Source organism: Diorhabda carinulata, chromosome 8 (assembly GCF_026250575.1).
Source record: "Diorhabda carinulata isolate Delta chromosome 8, icDioCari1.1, whole genome shotgun sequence".
NCBI lineage: Eukaryota > Metazoa > Arthropoda > Insecta > Coleoptera > Chrysomelidae > Diorhabda > Diorhabda carinulata.
The window spans coordinates 21078764-21101234 of record NC_079467.1 but is presented as its reverse complement, the minus strand read 5'-3'; the positions used below and the strand labels follow the sequence as shown (position 1 = coordinate 21101234).

At 32.6% G+C, this 22471-nt stretch overlaps 1 protein-coding gene across 1 annotated transcript in view; it reads left to right on the top strand.

Moving 5' to 3' along the window:
• LOC130897022 (uncharacterized) overlaps positions 1-22471 on the top strand; it is a 33151-nt gene that overhangs the window by 6000 nt on the left and 4680 nt on the right. Inside the window, exons 5-19 of the mRNA XM_057805497.1 lie at positions 68-399; positions 2014-2190; positions 4588-4678; positions 4734-4870; positions 7403-7519; positions 8008-8267; positions 9475-9682; positions 11187-11581; positions 12516-12854; positions 13944-14371; positions 16045-16316; positions 17470-17680; positions 18014-18337; positions 19046-19203; positions 20616-20984. Coding sequence (XP_057661480.1) covers positions 68-399; positions 2014-2190; positions 4588-4678; positions 4734-4870; positions 7403-7519; positions 8008-8267; positions 9475-9682; positions 11187-11581; positions 12516-12854; positions 13944-14371; positions 16045-16316; positions 17470-17680; positions 18014-18337; positions 19046-19203; positions 20616-20984 — 3818 coding nt within the window. The remainder of the gene's footprint in view (positions 1-67; positions 400-2013; positions 2191-4587; positions 4679-4733; positions 4871-7402; positions 7520-8007; positions 8268-9474; positions 9683-11186; positions 11582-12515; positions 12855-13943; positions 14372-16044; positions 16317-17469; positions 17681-18013; positions 18338-19045; positions 19204-20615; positions 20985-22471) is intronic.

Below are 22471 nucleotides of genomic sequence, written 5' to 3'. Positions count from 1 at the left end.
ACTCTTTCACTATAGTAATATCTAATAAATACCAAAATCTCCTTTACTGAATTTATTCTATTTGTAGGAGAAACAGCTTTATTTTTAAATATACCGTCGAAAGCAACGGTGACGGCAGCAGAAAACACTGAATTAAGAGTTTTAGAAAAGCAAGATTTCATGAATGTTATGTCGCATTTCCCATACTATCTCAAACAATTACAAACTAATATAAAACTACGACTAATTGCAATAAATCAACGAGGAAAGAATTCGAAAAATCGTATTTCCAGTTTAAAAAAAATTAAAGATCAGCTTTATGACTATTCAAATAATGAGAATTTTGGATGTTTCCATGAATTATATAAATTGCATTCGCCTATTTACCGAAATGTTATTTCGGACGAAACTGTCCTGTGGGTAAGTAAATTTAAAAAGACTTTTGAGATACTTTGTGGAAACTACGCAGCAATTTTATATTTTCCCTAACATATCCGTGAAAAGTAAATTCTGTCTTTTTCAAGACAATAAGAATTCGGTATGACTAATGACAAATGACAAAGAGAAGAGTTATCCACTGATATGGCTTCTAAATATAAACATCATAACATATAACTTGTTGTCTAATGAAGATCTAATCAAGATTGTACAAAATTCGAAACCAAACGCACTCCATCTCAAACGATTTTTGGTGATTTTCTATAGTGGGTTGGTGCTCCTAAATAACATTTTGACAGTTGACTGGACGATGCATAATATTCAACAATGACTTAAACATGGAACAAGCCTTCCTCATTGTTGAGCATTTTCAACTTTTATTCATGGCATAAAAAATTAACATATTTTCTGTTATAATCGGAAAACTAGAGCCAGAGTTTTTTTAACTCAAGCAAACAAAGCCAACTGTCAAACATAAATCAGTAACATAACCAGCTAACCACGGTGCAACGAAAGTATAATAATTGATCGTATAAACTTCTGGATTCTGATGTGAGATATGTAGACACTGTTTATTAGGCCTACACTATTTTATCTGATCGATTCATTGGCCGTATTGAGATTTCAGCCAGCATTCAAAATAATAACCAACACATCAAGTTGCATTTTATATTGTTATGTTTATTATTAATAGATTTAAATCTATTATTGGCATCAACCTAAAACATGATTACTAATGTCGGACAATCTGTTGATTGAGAAGCTCAAGAGCTCACAACAGATTGTACTGTTTAACCCCTGGCAAAAGTATTCCTAAACGCTTCCACATCGAAAGATGACTTGGTAACTGCTGGAGAGAAGTTCTGTATTTGCATGGTTCAAAAAATACTCTTCGTTGACTTAGCACGACTACCAACAGCGTCTGAAGCTTGCCATCAACACTTCATCCAAAACATGGGAGTTTGAAAAGAATCCTGAAACCAGTTGCAATAACCAAACCATTAGCTGCCGATGAACTGTTGAATCAATTGTCATGTTATCACAAATAGTTAAAACTTGCAAGTACCGGTTGATTTTTTCGAGGTGGCACTGTGAGTTCCAAGGACGTGGTGTGATTTATATTTTTTGGAACAAGACATCCTTTGGTGAAGTTCGTATATGAATTCTTTTCGTTATCACAAATTCGGACTTGTAAGTTTTAAAATGGGCAAAACCAAAAAACTATCGGTTGAAACTAGTTTATTAATCGCAAGTCTTCCTAGTCTAGGCAAAAGTAACCGTACCATTGCCGCCGAATTTAAAATACCTCGACGTACAGTGTACTAAAACGTGACAAAAAAATGCATCCACCAGTAGCTTTGGCGATAGAAAACGTTCAGAAGTGGCGTTTGGTGATGTACTAAGTTGGGGCCGTCAGTTTACAAGCTGAAATGGCGCGCACCTTATCGATCCTGTTGTTTGTAGCCAGCTCTGGGACTAATAGAGCAGAGAAGGTCATGCTAATCGTTTATGTGATCACACCTCGTATAATAGCATCGTACAGTGTTTTATATTATTTTCAATATAATAATTAAAAATCCTTCATCCCATTTTTAGCTCAAGATTTGGAGATTATTCAACAGTATGGTTCAAGTAACATTTTGTAGTGTGTATCCGTACTATGCAGTTTTTGAACAAAATGTACCTTACTCCATTTCGACGTTTGGCATTTGTGCTGATATTGCATGTTTAATAGATGTTATGATTAATTGTAAATTTTACACGAATATTGACGTAAGTTTTATTCTTTTTTATGGGCATTATTTAAGCAGTATGTAGGACAAAAAATATATCTCCTAATACAAGAGATATTGAACATTTCATATGTGTTACATGATGTGATGCTTTTGAGGTATTTATTGTATCTAAATAAAAGTTGGGGTTTCATGATAAAAAGCGAAGATAAGCTGTTGGATGTGGCATATTTCATATATTCAATAACACTTTTTTATTATGAATAAGATAGACGATTTTTATTCAAAATTGAAGATAGTAATATTGAATAGAATCCTTTTTTTGATAATTTATTATTACTTAATGTTGAATACTGTATATATTATTTCAAGTTTTTTGTAACAAAATATCGATATAAACAGGTATGAAAATTAAATGACAAATATTAGTTTCCTTATAATTATCATGATTTTTATCTATTCTGTAACCAAGACTTGGTTACTTCTTAATTACTCCTTGATTCAAATAAATCCACAAATCGCATATATACGTATCATTCAGTATCATTCGCAGAATGAGCAGAGTAATCTGGAAATAACCAGTGTTGCCAGATTTCCATGAATGCTTGTCGCCAAACTTGCTGCCAGATGTCGCCAAAAATCGCAATGTTGCCAGATTTAGAAAAATATGAAGGTTTGATCGCTTAAATTTAGGTGTGTTGTGAAAACGTCCATTATCTTGAGTTGTTTTTACTCTTACTATTTGTTTTAACTCACCTGTGAAAAAAATTAAGGGTTCCAATATTATCGGAACAAAAAGAAACAACATGTACATAATCTCACGGGAGAGATTATAAGAGTCATAAAATTTGATAATTGATTTTTAATCTTTAATATTTGTCAAAGATGCCTAATCAATACAAACGGAATGCAGCTGGTAGTCGAGGTACCTGGAGTGAAAACGTTTTGAAAAATTCCATAGAAGAAGTACAAAATGGCGGGATGACTCTTTATAGGGCCTTTTAAATTCACAATATTCCACTATAAAAAATAGAAAGAAGATTAAAACATAAAGGCCATCATCAACCTTTGGTGCAGACATCGACAAGAGACTAAGCAAGCATATAAAGCATGCAGCCACGAGGTTTTCTTTCGACTATCAACGATTTAAGAACTGTTGCGATCAAGTGTGTTGAGCCACAGATTTATTAAGACAGCAGAGAAGGCGGGCTATAATTAGTTGCAAATGTATTCGAGAAGAAATTACGATATGTCATTGAGGAAATAGAGGAAAGCTCCTATTTTGAAATGCTTTAGAGGACTCTTAGTGACAATGACTTAATAAATAAACCTGGCCATATTTACAACATGAACGAGTCTGGGTGGCAATTGAAGAATCGACCAGATCATGTTTCAGCTGAAAAATGTTCCAAAGCTGTAGTTATGTCAACCTCCAATGAAAAGTTGAAACATTCAGGGTAAATGTTTGTTGTAACACTGAAGTTAAATTTATGCTTTCCGCGTGCATAAATAAAGTTCAATGGAAATAACCTGAATCCGAAAATGGACCGCTCCTAGACTATATGTCCTAAAAACCCGCCTACATAACCTCCGATATGTTTCTTGAATTGATGAAATCCTATTTTTTTTTTCTCGAAAATTGCACAGAGGTTCAGGACATGTGTTCTCACAGCTGCAATAAGAGAAAAAATGAGTTAAATGATCTTAAGGGCAAAGGGAATGGCAAAATAACTACTAGCCATTTCTCTTAGACTACTATGGCCACTCCCGGATACCCTGGGAGAGATTGCCAGTCCTAGTTTTTTTTTAAGGTTAAAATTATATTTTTTCAAATCAATTAAAGTGTTTTATCGTTGATTTCTGATGAGAGTTATATATAAAGTTTATATATTTATGAATTCAATGTTTTATTCAATAAGATTCATTAAAGTTGCTAGGGTCATCTTCCCTGGAATTATAGTATATACTCACTGTTGTCCATCTTGTCCATCCTATTTCACATATCTGAAAAAAATTTCATACAACTTGCTTGTCTAGCTCGATAGCTACTAATTACATAAGGGGATAGAAATTTAGCAGCAAATGCTAAGTGGACAGATGAAGATGAAGTTTCGTAAATTGGCATTTGGAGAATTCTTGGGCAGCTGATATTATATAAAAATTATATATTCACTTTTAATTTTGAATATTTGTTGCGTTATTGTAAATTTATTATTCAATTAAAGAATATTTATTCTATTGAATCGAAATATAGGTGATACCGAAATAAAAGTTAAGTGGACGCCGAAGCGAATTAGTAATAATATAAATGACAAGAATAGGTAATAAATTGTTAGTTGAATAATAGATAAAGAAACTAACAAAAAATAAGAAAAACAAGTGGAGAAAATAGATATTGGCATTTATGTATAGAATTTTCAGTTATTAATATTTTTAGGAAGGAGAAAATAACAGTTTATTACTTATTTTGGATAAGCAACTTGATAATTGGAAATTCAATTTTGATATATTCTCTTTATTTCCTATGGGTGAGTTTGACAACTAATTATAATTTTGAAGATATAAGAGGTATGACTTTTCCAGAAATATGGTCAAATGTATTTTCAAATCAAGTAAAAGCGGACAGATTTTACGATTTGCTCAAATTCAATCGTTTACTTAGATTGCATAGGCTATCTGATATAAACGAAATTTTATTTGGACATGTTCACTCCTCTTTGGTGAGTTTTTTTATTACTTTCAATCTTGTTTATACGATAATTTGCATACTATTGGAATTGAACAAGTCCGTGCAAATTTTTGAGTATTGATTTTTTTAAAAACTCACGACTTTCTCTAGAATTTTATGCAATAGTTTATATTATACAAATTATCCTTTAATTTTTTGTTAAAATGAGCTTTTCCAAACATAAATTTCTAATTTTTTCCATACTTTTTGAGAAAGTTACAATTAACATCACTACTTCATACTCATATAAACATCCAGTCAAATTCAGCTTGAAATGGTTGATTTTGACAACACTGATTTTTGTTATTATGTAAATAATTAATTTCTCATTGAAAGACAATTATTGAATGCTATATTCTTTCTTTTACGAATTCAACATATTTGATAATGATTTTTGACTACTATTAATGTAGATCAGATGGAAAGTCCTTTTGGGTATTGCCTGTAAGCTATAGCAACAAATTGTGTGAATCATTAACGTATGTGGCCTAAGACATATATTTTTTACTTCCTGTTAACTTTATTCTCGATAATTATATATTATATAATAATAAACCGATATATAATAAAGGAACCAAAGGAAAAAAATAGCCAGAAATGTAAAAAGTAGTGTAACAAGAATAAACTTTCGTGATAAGATGCATTTTGAGAGAAGACATTGTTCAAAATCCATTTTTCATCATACTTGAATACAATACCGAAACAGACTCCTACATAAAGAAGTAACACAAAAAAAACTATTCTCATAGATAGAAAGTTTATTTAATTTATAAAAAAATTTCTTGTCCCTTAGCATACAATAAGTAGTTTGTTGTTGAAAATAATCGTAGAAACCGGGTTCAAAGTTTGTTGTGTTTTTCAAGATCTCCAATTTATTCTTCAATGAAAGTTTTTTGCACTGTAAAACTGATTTTTTATTGGTTTTAAATAAGAAAGGGAAGGATACTGAAAATCCAGTCCAAAAGAATTGCATTTATGTTATATACCGTTACTATATTGAGATAATCTTTGCATGCGAAAGGAAAACAAATTCATCTATTTTCGCACAATGTCCTGGAATTTTGAAGAACCGACGAAACAATAAAATTTTGAATTGGACAGCAAAAACGTATTTTTGAAATACGAATATAATCGGTTATACTTTCCAATAGGATTAGTAACCGCTCAATCAAGGGCTTTTTGACTCTTTCTTTTGGTGACTCAATCCACGTTCTATTTATTTTTTCCAACTAAAGTTCCTCGCATATTTTGGCTTCTTCCTCTATTTCTCTCCATTTTTTTCTGTTTGGGTATTACTCCACCATTTTGTTCAGATTATTTGTTACATGACTTTCTTTTACTGGTGATATTATATCCATTTAAGTTTTCTCTAATTCCAACGTTCATAAGGATTCTATATTGTCTGCCACCTAACTTTTTTGGTCCATATATTCTTCATATCATTTTAGGTGTCTTTCTACTGTTGACTTTATGGTTGTTCTATATAATTCCATTTTAGTACGTCTACTGATTTTTTTGCTTAATATTAGAGGCCGGATTTTATGGTATGCTCGGTGGCTTGTGTGGATCCTTTGAGTGATTTCCTCGATCTTCAAGAATTTTTCTTTTATGTTCTTTACACTTCTCATTATTATCGCCAGATCATCTGCGTACGCCAATATTTGGACGTCTTTAGTAATAATTGTACCTCTCAACTTGCAGTCTTCTATTATTCCTTCTAATAAATCTCCCGGGTCTAAATCCATATTAACATTCTCGAAGATGAGTTTTCGTACATTTTCTTAATCTTGTATTAACGATGGAAATAAAAATCTTGTAGATCAATAACTTCATTTATTATCACGCTATCAAAAAGCTAAGACCTAAAGTTTGCAATTGACTTTTCAATTTTTTATGTAAAACGCATATTAAATATTATTTGTAGCTTTTACTGTGGGGTTCTGGGAAGTTTGTTCGAGTCAAGAAAAAAGGGATGCGTCAAAGTTTTTTCTGTCTTCGGTGTGCAAGAACCGCGTACATTGGCTAAATCATATTGGAGAATGACATAGATGTCATTAGAAGATGTATCTATACCTTGATAAAGAATTTCATCAATTTTAAAAAGACACCCGGATTTTTTAGTTGAAACTAATAAAAAACCAGTTGTACGGTGGACTTTTTGGAAACACAAAATACGTTGATGCCTGTCTACGATAATTTGAACTTCTAATTTCGTTTATTGAGAAAATGACTTACTGTACGCAAAAAGAGGAAGAGATCATCTATGTGGGAAATTTAAGAAACTTGAAATCCATTAGAACAACTTCTTTTATCTTTTGGTATTGGAAGTATAATCAACAAATGTATTGTCTTATTTTGAATTTTAAATTTGGTGGCTTCCGCTACCCATTTTCAAGTAAATAATTTTGTTTCCTCAAATACTTATTATCATGAAAATGTGTATCAATTTTAAGCGCGCTACAACATTTTTTCGGATCAAAATCTTATTTTACTTTACTTTATAATTGATTCTACTGTATTTTAGGCAAAGAAAGCAGTCAATACTTTGTTATATATGATAGGAGCTTCATATTATTCTTGCTGTATACTTTATATCAGTTCATGTATTTATGTCACTTGTGATGATAATGGCTGGTATATTGTGAGTATTGAACAAATTAAATAGCTTTAAAGATATAGGTAACCTGTATCTCAGGAATTATTTATTGCAGAACTCAATTTGGATAGCATTGCGGGATCATGCTCCCTAGTGCCAAAACAATTGATGCTATTCCGTTTGATGTATCATTTATATTTATAAGTTAGATGAATTATGAAGCGTTATAACCCCTAACATTGAATTTCCTTCCAGAAGTTTGTTAAAATCCATAAGGCCATACAAAACTTATAACTTATCAGGGAAACAGCTTATCCTCTTACCCTCAAATCAAAATTTAATATTTTAGCCATCTCTAGGTCAGGCCAGGTACTTCTGTGACCACTCTCGTAAACTGTTTTCACTAATATAAGTTGTAGGATACAGATATAAATACCCGGTACTTCACATCCATACCAACAAAACAATTTTTTTACCTGATAAGCTTTTCGTTATCATGGTCTATGCACTAAACGATCTTCTTTTTTTTTTAGTTAAATTCTACAGAGTCTTACCCCGATATTCAAGATCCTAGAAGAGCTCTAATTTTATCATTTTATTTCGCTATAAGTACCGTTTTCTATACAGGCATAGGAGATTTTCTACCTAAGGCTCCAAGTGACTTCATATTTATCACTATCATCGTAGTAATATTTTTGTTTTTAAAATGTTATTGGTTAGGACAATTAATAGCTCTCGGATTTTTAAATACCGTCTGCAATGGATACATCGAGACGAAGTGGTTTCTAAAAAAGTAAGTTCTTTTGACAGTCGAATTTCATAAACTTTACCAAAAATTTCTGAAAGTAATCTCTGATTTAAATAATAAAGATATTGGTCTATCATCCACCGCTCTTTTGGGCTCTGTGGATTCATATTTGCGCTTTGAGTTTTCTATCACAGCTTCTTGTTCGCTTTTCTCACTATCCTGCACTTCTTATTCTTTTCAGAGTGCTTTAGGTGGACCTATAGGCCATCTTAATTGTTGGCTTCCAATCTTGTTACCTTCCGTATCGAGTGTTTCGGCTCTTTTCTTCGTATATGTCCAAACTATTTACGCATTTGGATCTTTATCACCGTCACTATATCACTTTCTTTTACCTCGTTCTGTATCTCGTGGTTCATTAACCTTCTTTACCGGTCCCAGTATCTTCTTCAAGATATTTCTCTTCAACAAAAATGCCCAATGCCCCGACAAGACCGCTGTTAGTATTCGTAAATTGTTCCTACTCTGATTGATACATTCAATCATTTCTTTTCACTATAGTATGTCTGGAACTCATTGAAGGGTCACTTTTTCCCTAGTCCATTAAACTTTCTCTTTAATGGTCGCTTGGACAAGATAATAATCTCCTGTTTGCCATAATTCCTTTCCAATTTAAGCTGAAATGTATTTTTTAATTGCACATATTTCTGCTTGAGAACTGCTTGGTGTGTTGCCCAAGCTATCATAGCCTTTTATCCTGGACCCGATCACTATTCCAGTTCTGTCTGCTGCTTTGGAGCAGTCCATGTACCATTTAATGGTATTTATGTTCATTTCTAATATGGTATTAGTTCCGATTTACTTCTACGGCGTAGTTTTGAGATAATTGTTTCCCGAAAGTTGGGAGATTCATATCCCAGATTTCATAACGTTCCGAAAGAGATGTCAAACATTTTGACCGTTTTTTATCGAGCTTTCCGATAGTAAATGAAGAGGTGCGTGGTAATCAGATCAGATCTAGTATCTCAGACCATACGAGATGATTGATCTAACATATACAGCATGATGTCTGGTTTACAACCACAATTTTTCCCTGTGAAGTCTTATACTCCGTCTCATTTCGTTTTCCACTCAATGGCTTTGTCGAGATTGAGTTTTTTCTTATACTACTAACTATCAAAATGGACCGAAGACCGCGGCCCAATCTGTTTAATGTAATATATAGCTACGAACAATTTTTAAAGGAATAAAATAGTTTTTCAGATTTTTATCACATCAGAAGCAACACGAAAAAGAAAATCATCAGCTATTTAAAGATAAACCCATGGTTCTATAGAGAGAAAACTAAAAAGTACATTCAAGAATCTGCGATAAATTCTTTAGATACGCTCATTCAAATATCTGGCGTGAGCGCATTACACGATAGTTCGTTTTTTAAAAATATGGATAGTTATTTTCTTGCAGTAAGTAAAAAGTATTCGTATCCAAAACGTTCTGTGTACTGATTGCATTCTAAGAATAATTGCTGCAGTCGATGTACCTAACATTCACTTTTCTCTTGCTGTTATAGATGGAATTAGATACTGTGACTATTTCACTGTTATCCAGCGGTAGAATACTTTGTGACATCTTTAGCGTTACAACTACACGAAGTAATATTTAAAAGTGAAAATAATTCAATTTACTTTCTATTGTTAAACAACATTACCAAATATCAAAATCAACAATCTATTTAAGTCATAATAATTTATATTATGTAGTTTTGTACTCATATACCTAGAGAGCTCATTCTGGATTGTGATTTATGCGTATCAACTATTTTCATTTCACAAATGCGGTCGTTATTTCTTAAAATCAGTTCAGTATCAAAACGTGTCAGTATAATATTGGCCAGTTAACTTTTTCCATCCTTCTAAATGCGTACTTGCTTTTCATCAGCATTAAGAAATCGCATCATACCGGCAGCTCTAAAAGCCGAGAACCACTTGGCAATAATTTCCTGAAATGGAGCACTTTCAGTAGAATATTTACGTAACTTTTCCTCTGCTTTTTTTCTATTTGTTATTCCACGTTAAAAGAAATGTTCAATTAACCGTACAAGTTTTCTTCTCTTTTGTATGAACAATAAGACTAATATTTCTGTCAATTGTAAGTGAAACTGATTTCGAATGACATCAGAAACATGACGGAAGCTAATCAGACGGTAGTCAGAAAAAGAAAGTTGCGTTGCATCACATACTCGGTATAAGTGCTGAATGTCAATCATCTATAATTTTTTGTTTGCATTCCAGTTAGTGAGTTGGATATTTTAGATTCGATTTTGGCATTTTTAAACTCTAGACTGGTTTCATTTATATAGAAATCATCTCTGTCGATGTGGTTTAATATCAAGACCAGGAAATACGGTCCAAAGTTTGTTTAACAAGCCATATAATCCACCAGGTATTTGTCAGAATCTCTACTTGTTGTTATTGACCTTGTAATCGATCGGAATGGTTTTCCGCTCAGACAGAACACTTACTGTTAACCATTACTCAATACAACTCAGACCCAGACTCGGATAAGAATTCTGGAGACAATACGAAAGGGAAAAAAGTGAGAACATTTACGAGACCAAAAATTTAACTTTAATAAGCAAGAATACTTTCCCTGAGTGGAGCCTCCCATTCCCAATTCACAAACACATTGAATGGTGTGTAAAGCTCACAATGAAAGTCTCAGAAGACAAGGTTTGTGAAACTGAATCTTGAGATGTATTTCACTGTCTATGTTTATACCAACATCCAAATAATGATGAAGAGGTTGTTGTTGAAGAAGAATCCGATTATCGTATATAAAATGCCGATTAATTTGGAAAATTTTTAAAAATTTTGTATTTCTAATTCTACATTTTCAAATATGCTTTCTAGTATGAAACTTTCCTCTTAAATGCACACTGTAATTGTCTAATCCTTTATCATGTTGTAGTTGATTGAAAAAGAAGTAAAATGTTGGCTGCTTCCAAATAACGAGATATTATACCCATACGGCGATCCAACAAGAACAATGTTCATAATACAAGAAGGTTTCTGCAAAATGTATGACTCAAACCATACATTAGAATGTACCGTAGGTCCTGGTAAACATTTAGGACTTTTGGAAACGATCTATTGTTTACCAAAGAAACATACAGTTATCGCATCCACCGATTGTAAATTGATATGCATAGAGTATGCAATATTAGATCGCATCTTAAGGATTTTTCCCAAAGAATTATATTTTTTGGAGAAAACAAAATACGATAACCAGATTTTAGAAAGAGTAGAAAAATTAGAATTGATCGAAGTCGAGCCCCAAGTGATTGAAGAAACAGAAGTAGAAGAGTAAGTTTGTTACAAATCCAATACGTGGAAAAGTAGATTTCTACAAATTATTTTTCTATATAATTCCCCTCTTTTATTATATAGTATTTTGTTGGTATCTAACCAGTTGCGCATGAATGTTTCCACTTGATGGGTGGTCTTAAATCTCTCTCATGTAAGTGCTTCTGGACATTAAGGTTGATGATCAAGCGTTTTCCAGTTCATTTTCACCAGTTTCTACTCCATTATTGTTGCAGTACGGTGCCTGGAGATATTCTGTGGGAGCAACCATACGCGGAAGTGGCAATCTCGTCATTTACGTCGATTCTGAAGCTTAACTTGATTTAAGAGATCGTCGTAGGTTGCGCTGTACTAAAATTTTTCCCTTTGCCCGTTTTAGATGTGAGTCCGAAGAAATTTAGAAAAATAAATTCTTCATCATCATTAAAACCCAACGTACTGAGATGTTTCTGAAGGCCATCTGCTTACTGATGCTTAATTGGGCACTAGGTCCTTCCGAAATTTGAAATACTGTGAAGCGTCGAACTTCTTCTGAACTGTAATCAAATTTTGGTTCTAGGCTAGGATTTACAATCAACTGATAGATGAACTACCTGATCTTAAATTATAGTTTCCGAAAAACCTTTGTACTGATTTTAATTGGTAGGTGTCTGTTGCTGCAGTGTCTTATTAGCTTAGTAGGCAGATTTATTGACGATGTCTTGATCAACACCTCTAAAATTGAGCTGATAGATATATATATATATAGGGCGCTAACTCATACTAAATCAACATACCTACTCACTTCATTAGCTACTTCTACTTTTTAAAGAGAAAAAACATATCATACTGAAGTCAATTTCGTAAACTAATGATCAATAGTTTCATTATTATTGGAATTCTCAACATTCATTTGGAATCACTAGTACATTGTATTAATTTATGTTCTAATTAGAGATGGTTTTTTTAACATAACGAAAATATGGCCTGACTATTTTGAAGTATACAGAAGCAAACTGGGTCCATTTTGGTTTCTAAGCTTCATATTTTTGCCAGCTACAATCAATCCTGAAGGACTTTTTATTAAAGTGTGGTGCGTTTTAAGAGCTGTACTGATCAGTTTACAAACAGTTGTTCTGATATTGGTAATCAGTTTGCCTCCCTTTGCTTACGAAATTAATTGGATTGAATTTGCTTCTCAACTATCATTATATCTTGATATGTACTTGAGCCTTCACATGGGATACTACGACGGCAATGGAATGCTAAAAGTACATCCAGCTTATACAGCCTGGTAAGTTTTAAGTTCTGTTTCATGGTAGAATAATTATATTTACCGAAGATTAACAATTCACTTTCGGTCTCTGAACATGATAAGTTCGTTAAACGTGATTATTGATTAATAAAGAGTCACTATACAAGATCTATTGGGCAAAGTTTACATTTCAAATCTATTTAGAGATCATTTACCGTTTAAGTATCTTTAAGATATGTCGGAACAGAACGATAGTCCCAAAAAAATGGAACCAATGCTGACAAACGTCTTTTATCAGCAGCGAAAACACAGACATTGGAAATTTGACTAAATGAAGAGGTCAAGAAATTTGTTTGGTTTGCCTGAGCTAATTTAATGTAAAACCTGAGTTTGATTGGTCGAAACTTCACGACCTTCACGACCCAGATTCGATGGTTCCCTGGAAAAACTTTTCCCCCTCTTCTTGAGAATTGATGAGACTTCATTGCGGGTGCCAAATATGGTACGAAAAACAATTTGTAGAACATATAAGCAAATAATTTGGACAAGTTATTAGATATCAGCTGTATAGGTTATTCTTCTCTCTTCTATAACTTGGCCTCTTCCTTTATGACTAAGGATCCATCGAATATGCTGGAATTATTCTGAAAAACGAGAATATTCTATGATTGAAAGAGTACACAAGTGGATGAACGGGAGAGAAATTGACAGATCAATTTTAGAGAAACTTTAAACATAAATATAAACTTATAATGTGTGTTGAATGATTACATGTTTCTAAAACTACTTGATAGCTGAAAATTTCAGTGGCGATATTACTAGAAATAACAGCTATCAGAAGAGGTCAAAATAAATTTTACAAATACAAGCTTATTATTGTCATTTCTCCTTATTTAACATTATGGGGTGCTGATAAGGTATCTAAAAAAGCTTACATCGTAACTTTAAAGGCAATTTTCACCATTGTTGGTGTCTGTAGAAAAAAATGGAATGTATAAAGTTTGTATTTTCATTATGTGTACTGATAGTGGCTGGTGAAGATCAAACGTATCGACCCAATTAGGCCTTATTTCACAAGAAAAGTTACGTTTTCATTGTGTAATCTTATTACTATTGACCATGTTTTAGGCACTATCTAAGCAACGCTTTTCTACTGGATCTGATAGCGGCGATTCCGTGGCAAATTATTATGTTTCATATTTATCCAGACCATTATGAAAATAACCATATCGACAATATATTTCCTCACTACTCGTACTGTTCGTGGAATCTCGTTAAACTGATTCAATTCTATAAAGTCCTCAAGTGTTTGAACTATTTTCAAAATCGAAACTTTATGTCCATCACTGCAGTAAAAATTTTCAAATTTTTGTTTTGTTCAATTATCGTTACACTTTTATTGAGCAGTGTTGGAATAAGTTATATTTGTCAATATAAATTGGATCAAAATATTTCAAATACAATATTCGTGAATGAAGATGGAGTTCCCATCACAGGCGTTATTCATTGTCAATCTGGATTTTTGAAAGAAGCTTGGATGAACGATACGTTTCCAGGTAAAAGTTTTTCAAACCAAAAAGTATATCTGTAATCTCTTCTTCATTATCTTCTTTATTATCTTTATCAAACTGAACATTATATTTTGATAGAGACCGCAATAAGTCGTAACGTCAAGAGATGTCATCCTTAAAAAATGATTACTAATTTTAAGTGCATTATACGGGGGTGAAATAAGCAACTCTTATATCTTTTTCTCAAAATGAAATAGTTTTATGAAATAGCATTGTAACTTGAAATCCATAAAATTCATAGTAAATGTTGGAAATTATGACTTCATTCTTTTTTTGATTTTAGAATAGTAGGCTGTTGTCACTTCGACAAATCATTTACGGTGTTTACTTAATGTTTATTCAAATTGTAGTAGGTTGATGTCGAACGCTGCAATGATTGACATGCATTTTGAGTATGGTATGCCAAATGGAAATTCTCGACAAGCTAGGAGTCTTTATGCTTTATCTTTTTGTACATGCGCGTATTCACAATCGCTTATCCGAAACTGGAATGTTAACAAGATCTCCAGAGCTACATCTTCTTGATTTCTGTTTATGGGATTAAATCATTAGTCAACACGACACCCATAGTTCCTATCAACGATTTTAAGAATCGTATTCAAATAGCGTGTGACACCCTAAGAAATACACTTCAGGCTACGTTAATCTATTTTCGCTAGAGGTGGTTATTTCTAGCATTTATTATGAATCGTAATACATTTAACATTTTTACTGTTTTCCACTCACTTTATTAGGATAACTAGAAATTATGGTGTTAAATACCCATGTAACTTAAAGTTACAGAATTTTAAGTTTCTTGCTCCACTGAAATTATTGAAAAAAAGTAACTTAATTTTAGTTACCACCTTTTAAAGGTGGTATCTGGAGAAGGCTGAGGAAAGACCCATCTTAAATTCATACAAGCAATCAACTCCTGAATTTTATCGCGTGAATTTAGAAACACCTTGTATATTGTTATTTTGCTGTGTCTTCTTCTAGTTATTATTTGATAATGATAACAATTTTTATCGTCAAAACAACATAGAATTGACCCGATATTATTGTATAAGCAAAATAAATACTTAATACTCGATAATTATGTCAATAATTATCTCAATAAAATGAAATGTATTATTTAAAAAATATAACGACGAAAAAATAAATTGTGAAGGTCCTTTGCAATACATATCGTATCACTTAAGTGATGCAAGTAAATTATTATATAAATCTAATTTTTAACTATTATTTTTCGCATAACAACTTGTGATCTATTTAAACAGGGTAATACAAAAAATGATTACTTCCTAGCATCTTTAAATTACACTTTTCTGTCTTTATCTATCTCATGCTTTTATCAGGGTAGTAATTTCAGCAGTTGTCGTTGTCATCATTCATATTTCAGAGTTACAGATAAAAATTGGTAAGCATACTTGCTTTATGTTGGCGTTATGTAATTTCTTCCATCTACAAGGTTTCATCCTTCATTATATTGAATAACTTATTGCTGTTGCTTCCAATTTTTTATCCTACCCTACACCTGTATTTTTACTTTGACTCTTGTTGGGAACAACAAACGATGGTTGTTGGGATTGGGAGAAAGTAATTTCATGAATTTCACTGAATTTATAATTATATCGATGTTCACAAATCACAATTTCATTTCAAATTTCATGTTTTAGATGTAAACGAAATCTACACAACTGGAATTTACTTTATTACGAACTTAGTAACAAGCACTGCTATTGGTGATATCATAGCTACTACAAATTTTATGAAAATTGGGACGAGCTTTATCATAATAATTGGATTCTTTTTATTTACGATGATCACTGTTGTGATATGCGTTGTTGTGATGACCGAAGCAGAAGAAACTCTAAACTTTCGTGAAAATGTGAATAACTTGTCTAGGTTTTTGGACAAAAATAATATTCATTTTGCATTGAAGACACAGGTAAGGTGAAATACGAGAGAAATATGACGGAAGGGTGACTCAATGTAAAATTTATACAATTAATCCAGCGAGTTTTCAGCTTTCTCAAACCATCAATTCATTTTTAAAAGTTTTGCAACAGAAAGTAATTGAATCAATAAACTGAAACGAATTTTGGCAAAACTCTTTTCTTCAACAATGCCTTTTCCTGAGGTTGCCATCGAAATGTATCAGCAAACCAATATAATATTAGCCTGTTATCGTTTTCCGTTTTTCTAAATTATCAATAAAAATTACACCTTCGGCTTGCCAAAAGACCCTTTGCCCTTATGAGCCGGTTTTTGCTTTTTCGGAATCACATTGCTCATATGAAGTCCTTTATGTTTGTTTCTGGGGAATAAAGATGTTTCATTTACTGTAACATATCGATAGAAAAATTAATTTGAATGACGTTAGAAAATATCCAAACATTCGTTTGAATTTTTGATACGAAATAGCCTTTGATCAGTATTAACAATCGCGGTACCCTCCAGCTAACATTTTTCATATATAACCTTTGTATATCAATTCAGCTGAAATGTTTACACCTTTACAAAGGTGCGGATTTTTTTAACCTTTCTGGAGTAGTTTCTCTAAATGACGGTTATGAACGTTCAGCACCATCCTTTTGAAAGTTAAAAACTCCTTACAAATTATTCCATGGGCATGAGTACTTTCAGGAAAATATTCACGTAATTTTTACTTGGCTTCTTTACTTCCTTGTCTACAAAATAGTGATTACTAATTAGTCATTCGAAATCCTTTTTTATCTATCTTTATCCGACAGTTTCTTTATATGAGTATTAAAATCAATCTATCAGGTAGGTTTTATGTAAAAACTTGACCCGCCCTCGTATATAATTTCTAAGATAATAAGTTTGTTGAAAATATTTTTCGATTATAGAAACTTAAAAATGATAATTCTTAAAAACAATCTAATATATGCCTTTGCTCTTAGTAAGTTCAAAACTTAAATGAGGTTTGTTGAAAAATATGTTTTTAGTTCAAAATTAAATTGCACTATATCAAAAATTATTATAACAAGTGTTTAAGATTAAAAATAATTTTTTTCAATACATTTAATAATTTAAATTTGATAAAACAATATTCAAGAATTTTTTATTTTGTTTTAAAGGTAATGAATCAATTTGATTTGATTTGGAATCGGTCAAAAGGTTTTAATATAAATGCTCACGAAAATGTCTACAACGAGGCATATTTTCGAGACGTACTTTTAATGCAAAGAAATAGAGTACTACAAAACAGCATACCCATTTTTCCTAATTTGGGTGAGAACTATTTGAAGATTATATTCGGACATTTTAAAGTGATTTTCATTCAAAAAGGTTAGTGTTCAATTAGTAAAAACAATGCGATTGTTTGTAACTGATACTTAGATGGGGTTGAACGTACACCACCAGCTTTTTAACGAAACGAAATTGAAAGTAAAGAAAAAGCCATAGACACAGTTGAACACCTACTTCGTGATTGAGTAGCTGTCCATAGGAAAATGATGTCAAACCTCATGTTTCTTAAAATCCGAAGAAATAATAATCGTAGCATTTAGGAAGATAGTACACAATAGATCCTTACGTCAAGATGCTTTCTACCTTCCTCTTATCTAATATAGTATAAATTTCAATTATTCTTTTCAAATAATTTCTTGTTTTTTATTTCAGGTGATTCAATTATCAGGTACAAAGACATCATTTCTGATATATTCATAATCGTGTCTGGTCAAGTAGACATTTTTGATAAAAATTACGAACATATCGAAACTCTTGGTTCCGCCGGCGTATTCGGAAATATCCGCAAATCTATTTATAGTTTAAGTACGGTTCATGTAGAAGCTAAAAGAAACGTTGAACTATGGATTTTTAATACGGAAAAGTTTTTACATACCGTAAAGTACTATCCAATAATAAGGCAAGATCTGGAAACTTATTTCAACAATGTTCCCAGTTATTTGGCACCGACACCTTCGCGCCAGTTCGAGTTTTTTAGTGAGTTTTCGAAAAATCGTATTCATTCTATTCGTAATAAAAGGTTCATCATAACTGATTCTACCAAAATATGTTATGAATATTGCATTTCATCAAACCAGTTCTTCAAATATGAAATCATAGTTTTACTCATTAACTGCCTTCTGTTGATACTACATCTACATCTAGAAGTCCGTGCTGTCCTCCAATAATTCTAGAAAGCAACCTTCAACCTTAAATCCCTCACCCTATACTGCCGGTGGACTACCGGAAGTAGTTATAGATTCTCTACAGAAATTTGGGCTAGGACTATTTCTATATGAAAACATGAAAGAAATTTGTCTGAATCAATTTCTATAGTGCCTACAATTACCCGAATACTTCTCTTGGTGTATTTACTCGTTTTTGACATAGAAGGGCAACCTGGACGATTTCATCTAGAGCTTCTCGATCACCTTAAGGCACTCAAAAATACGAGCCCTTAGCAACGTTCACTGTCACAGATTCGTTCGATGAATAATAAGTTTCAATTGCGGTTTTTCCGAGTTGCACCTTAAATTTCAAAATAATTCACTCCCATTCTGTTACAATGTTATCAATTAGGGAAACGACAGAAATTTTAACAGTAATAGCTATTCACTAGACTTATGTTCACTAAACCCATATGCTTTCAAGTTTCCGATCCTACTAAATTCATGGATAGATAGAAAGTTTGTTTATTTAATTCAGGTGCTGCCAAAGAAGACATCGATGAATTAGAATCTGACGAAGAATCATCCATGAGACGACCTTCAAGCATGTTTTTGTCCAAGTACACAGCCTTTCAATTACTTATTCCAACTAAATGGATGAAATTCACGATTCAAACAGATCATAAAATTTTTAAAGTATGTTAGATAATATGACTGGCTTTGATCTAAAAAAATGTGATAGAAGCCAATTTGTTTATGTTAATTATCTTTATTGTATAGATATGTTACCGGCAAAAACCGATACCAGAATAAACTAATTTTGCCTAGGGTAAACTAGATTTTACTATACACGATAGGATCAACTAGTATAGCCTATTTCAAACTAATTTGACCTAATCGCGATAGGACAAACCAGTTTAGCCTACGCCAAACAATGAGATTAGGTTAGGTTAGGCAATGATAAAAATAAAAATTGTGATATGATTATAGCCTTTACTAAAAAAACCTTATTATTTGTTATAGTATGATGGTTTGTATTACCAATTATCAATAGCTTTTAACGACGAAGCATGTATAGACTAGGCCGTACTAGTTTATTCTAGAGTGTGCGTATTTAATATCAGGATCAACTAGTTTGGCCTAGGCTAAACTGGTTTATACAATCGGGTTTAGTACAAATTATTTTGGATTAGGCTTTTCCTAGGCAAAACTAGTTTGTCCTGAAATCGGGTTCGTACGCTAGCAACTTTATTAAAAACAAAGTGAAAAGTTGGCTTCACATTTGGTATCAATATAATCCCAATGTACAATCTATCAATGGAAGAATTTTGGGAAGGTTTCTTCGGAATGGCTTCCATCTGCTCAGTTGTTGATTCTCTTGTGTTTCTATCTGATCACACTATGACTTTACAATTGAATACAACAATGAAACTGCCTGATTTCGTCTTTAAGGCAATATAAGTCCGTGAAAGGGATAGATTCAGGTTCCTTTGCAAGGATCTGTACAAGATATCAACCTCTTTACCAAGCAATATAATATCTTATTGATCGTTTGTTGCAAATTTCCATTTGTTTTTAAGTTAAAAGGACGTCACGGTGTTCTTATATTTTTAAAAGTTCATACCACAGTTTTCAAAGTTATACATTATCTCCATTGCACTGTTTAATGAAAATATAACGATTGAATTACTAAAATATACTACTAGGACTCGATAATAACTAGAATAACCTTAACGGAGGCGGAGCTTTTGCGAAGGCTACATTCTATTTTCGTTTCTTATTCTACTCAGTATGGTCAGGATCGAGAGCTCAATTCAATGAAAGAAGCCATCATCAACCAATGTCACCCGAATTTAAATACTTGTTATTTGAAAGTGTAAAAAGGATTTCGTAGCAGTGTTCGTTAAAAAGAGACAATTGGTGGCATGCCTGGTGTGTGCCTAAAAATAGCAAAGTTACGATACCCAATGTTCCTTACTCCTTAGACTTGGCTCTCTGAGACTTATTCTTATTTCCGTGCACTTCCAGTTATTTCTGGATCCTTCTTCGTACTTTATTAGTAAAAGAAATCTTTTTTTTGATAATAACATATATTTTCTTGATTTCAGGTAACGGATTTCCTCACTTTTATTGCAAGTTTAATAAATATTTATATAATCCCCTACATATTCACCACACAATATAACGGGGTTTTAGGATACATTTACTTGGGCTTGGAACCAATATTTATTTTTCGAATCTTCCTAAAACTGCATAAAGCTCACATCAACTATTACGGAAACCTAATATCGACTAACTCAAAAATTTGGCAGAAATATTTGAACAAACCAATGGATATGTTCTGGGATATTATTCCCAACCTACCTGTGGAGCTGATTTGGTTCACTTTTCCAATAGAGGATAGGCTCTTTTATTTCAGCTGCTTCAGGCTTTTTCATTTATTGCGGTTTTATTATATCACTAAATATTTAAATTCGGTAAGAAGTGTACCACTTATTGGACGAAATAGGTCATTTTTGCATTATTATGCATATAGGAAATTAGAGTAAATTTAGCAGAAAATAACTTTCGTCGAACATATTTCCAATCGTATTTTTTACATACAATAATAATGTATACTTTCATTTGGAGCCGAAACCATGAGTCTGTCGCGAAAAGATGAGGAGGGTCTTCGGATAATAGTGAGAAAGATCCTAAGGAAGATATTGGAATCTGTAAAGATAGTGGCAGTGATAAAGACCTAGAGGCTTGAATGTTTTGGACATATACAAAGAAGAGATCCGAAAGCATTGATAATAAAGATAACAGAGTGGAAGCTAACTATAGAACGGCCAAGAAATCGACCAAAAGCGCGCTGGGAACAACAACTAATGCAGGATAGTGCAGCGAGGAATTGGAGAAAAGTCGTGATAGAGAAAAGTGGAATAGGATAATCATGGAAGCGAGCAAGAAGCTGTAACAGGCTGGAGAGTAGACCTAGAAAACTCAAAGTGCTTTGATCCAGTGCAAAAAATGAAACCACATAACCCAAAAGGGTGGCTATCATCCACAAGGGATGAAAAGCCAATGCAATATACTTTGATCATATATTGTTTAAAATTCTTTTCAACAAGATTCTGTAGGTCATTGTTCTGCTTCAAATATATGTAGCCCCTAGAAGGAGGCATTTTTCTGGGGTTTTTATGTCCCACTTCCCAACGTTTCAGTACCTTCGAGGCATCTAATCCTTTTAATAAAATGAACAGGATATTCGCAGAGTAGATGATCTGCTGCCTATATGGTTTGTTCGCCTTTTGTCTTTAGTAGCAAATGACCTATCAGAAGATCGACAACCAGTTCAATGTCGTCTCTGAAATATCTCCAGAAGTTTCTCAGCTTTTTGCTTTAGATAAATTGTTTCTGAAGACGGGTGATATCATACTAGTTACAACACTACTAAGCACTTAGTAACTATTGCTTTACTTTATATTTTACTTGGTACCGCCCGGATAACTCGTATGCCGCGTATCTTCAATATTCAACTAACTGCTCTACTATGAGCCCCTACCTTATATATGTTTTATAATAATTCCAGAATATTGTAATAACTTCTGTGTGTAATTAGAGTTAATTTCTTCTACAAGAAAACTCTAGAATGATAGTTCAACGATTATCCAATAATCGATTATAGTTTAAATTGTGCGATCAGAAAGTGTGCGGCTGTGTACCTACTCGTCATACAGTAGTTTCTACTACATTAAGTTTGAGCTGGCGCCGAAAGATGCGCCGCGTGCGGATGTGTATCCCTTACCATATTTAAATAAAGGAAGTATTGAAGTTTATATTGATATATTTAACTGTTGATATTGGTATAGTTATCCGTCTTAATAGCTTTCACATTGCTGCATTGTACATGGCCATTTTATTTAGATTTGTACCGTATATGCATCGTTTTGATATATTTGAGAGGGATTATGGAGCGTTT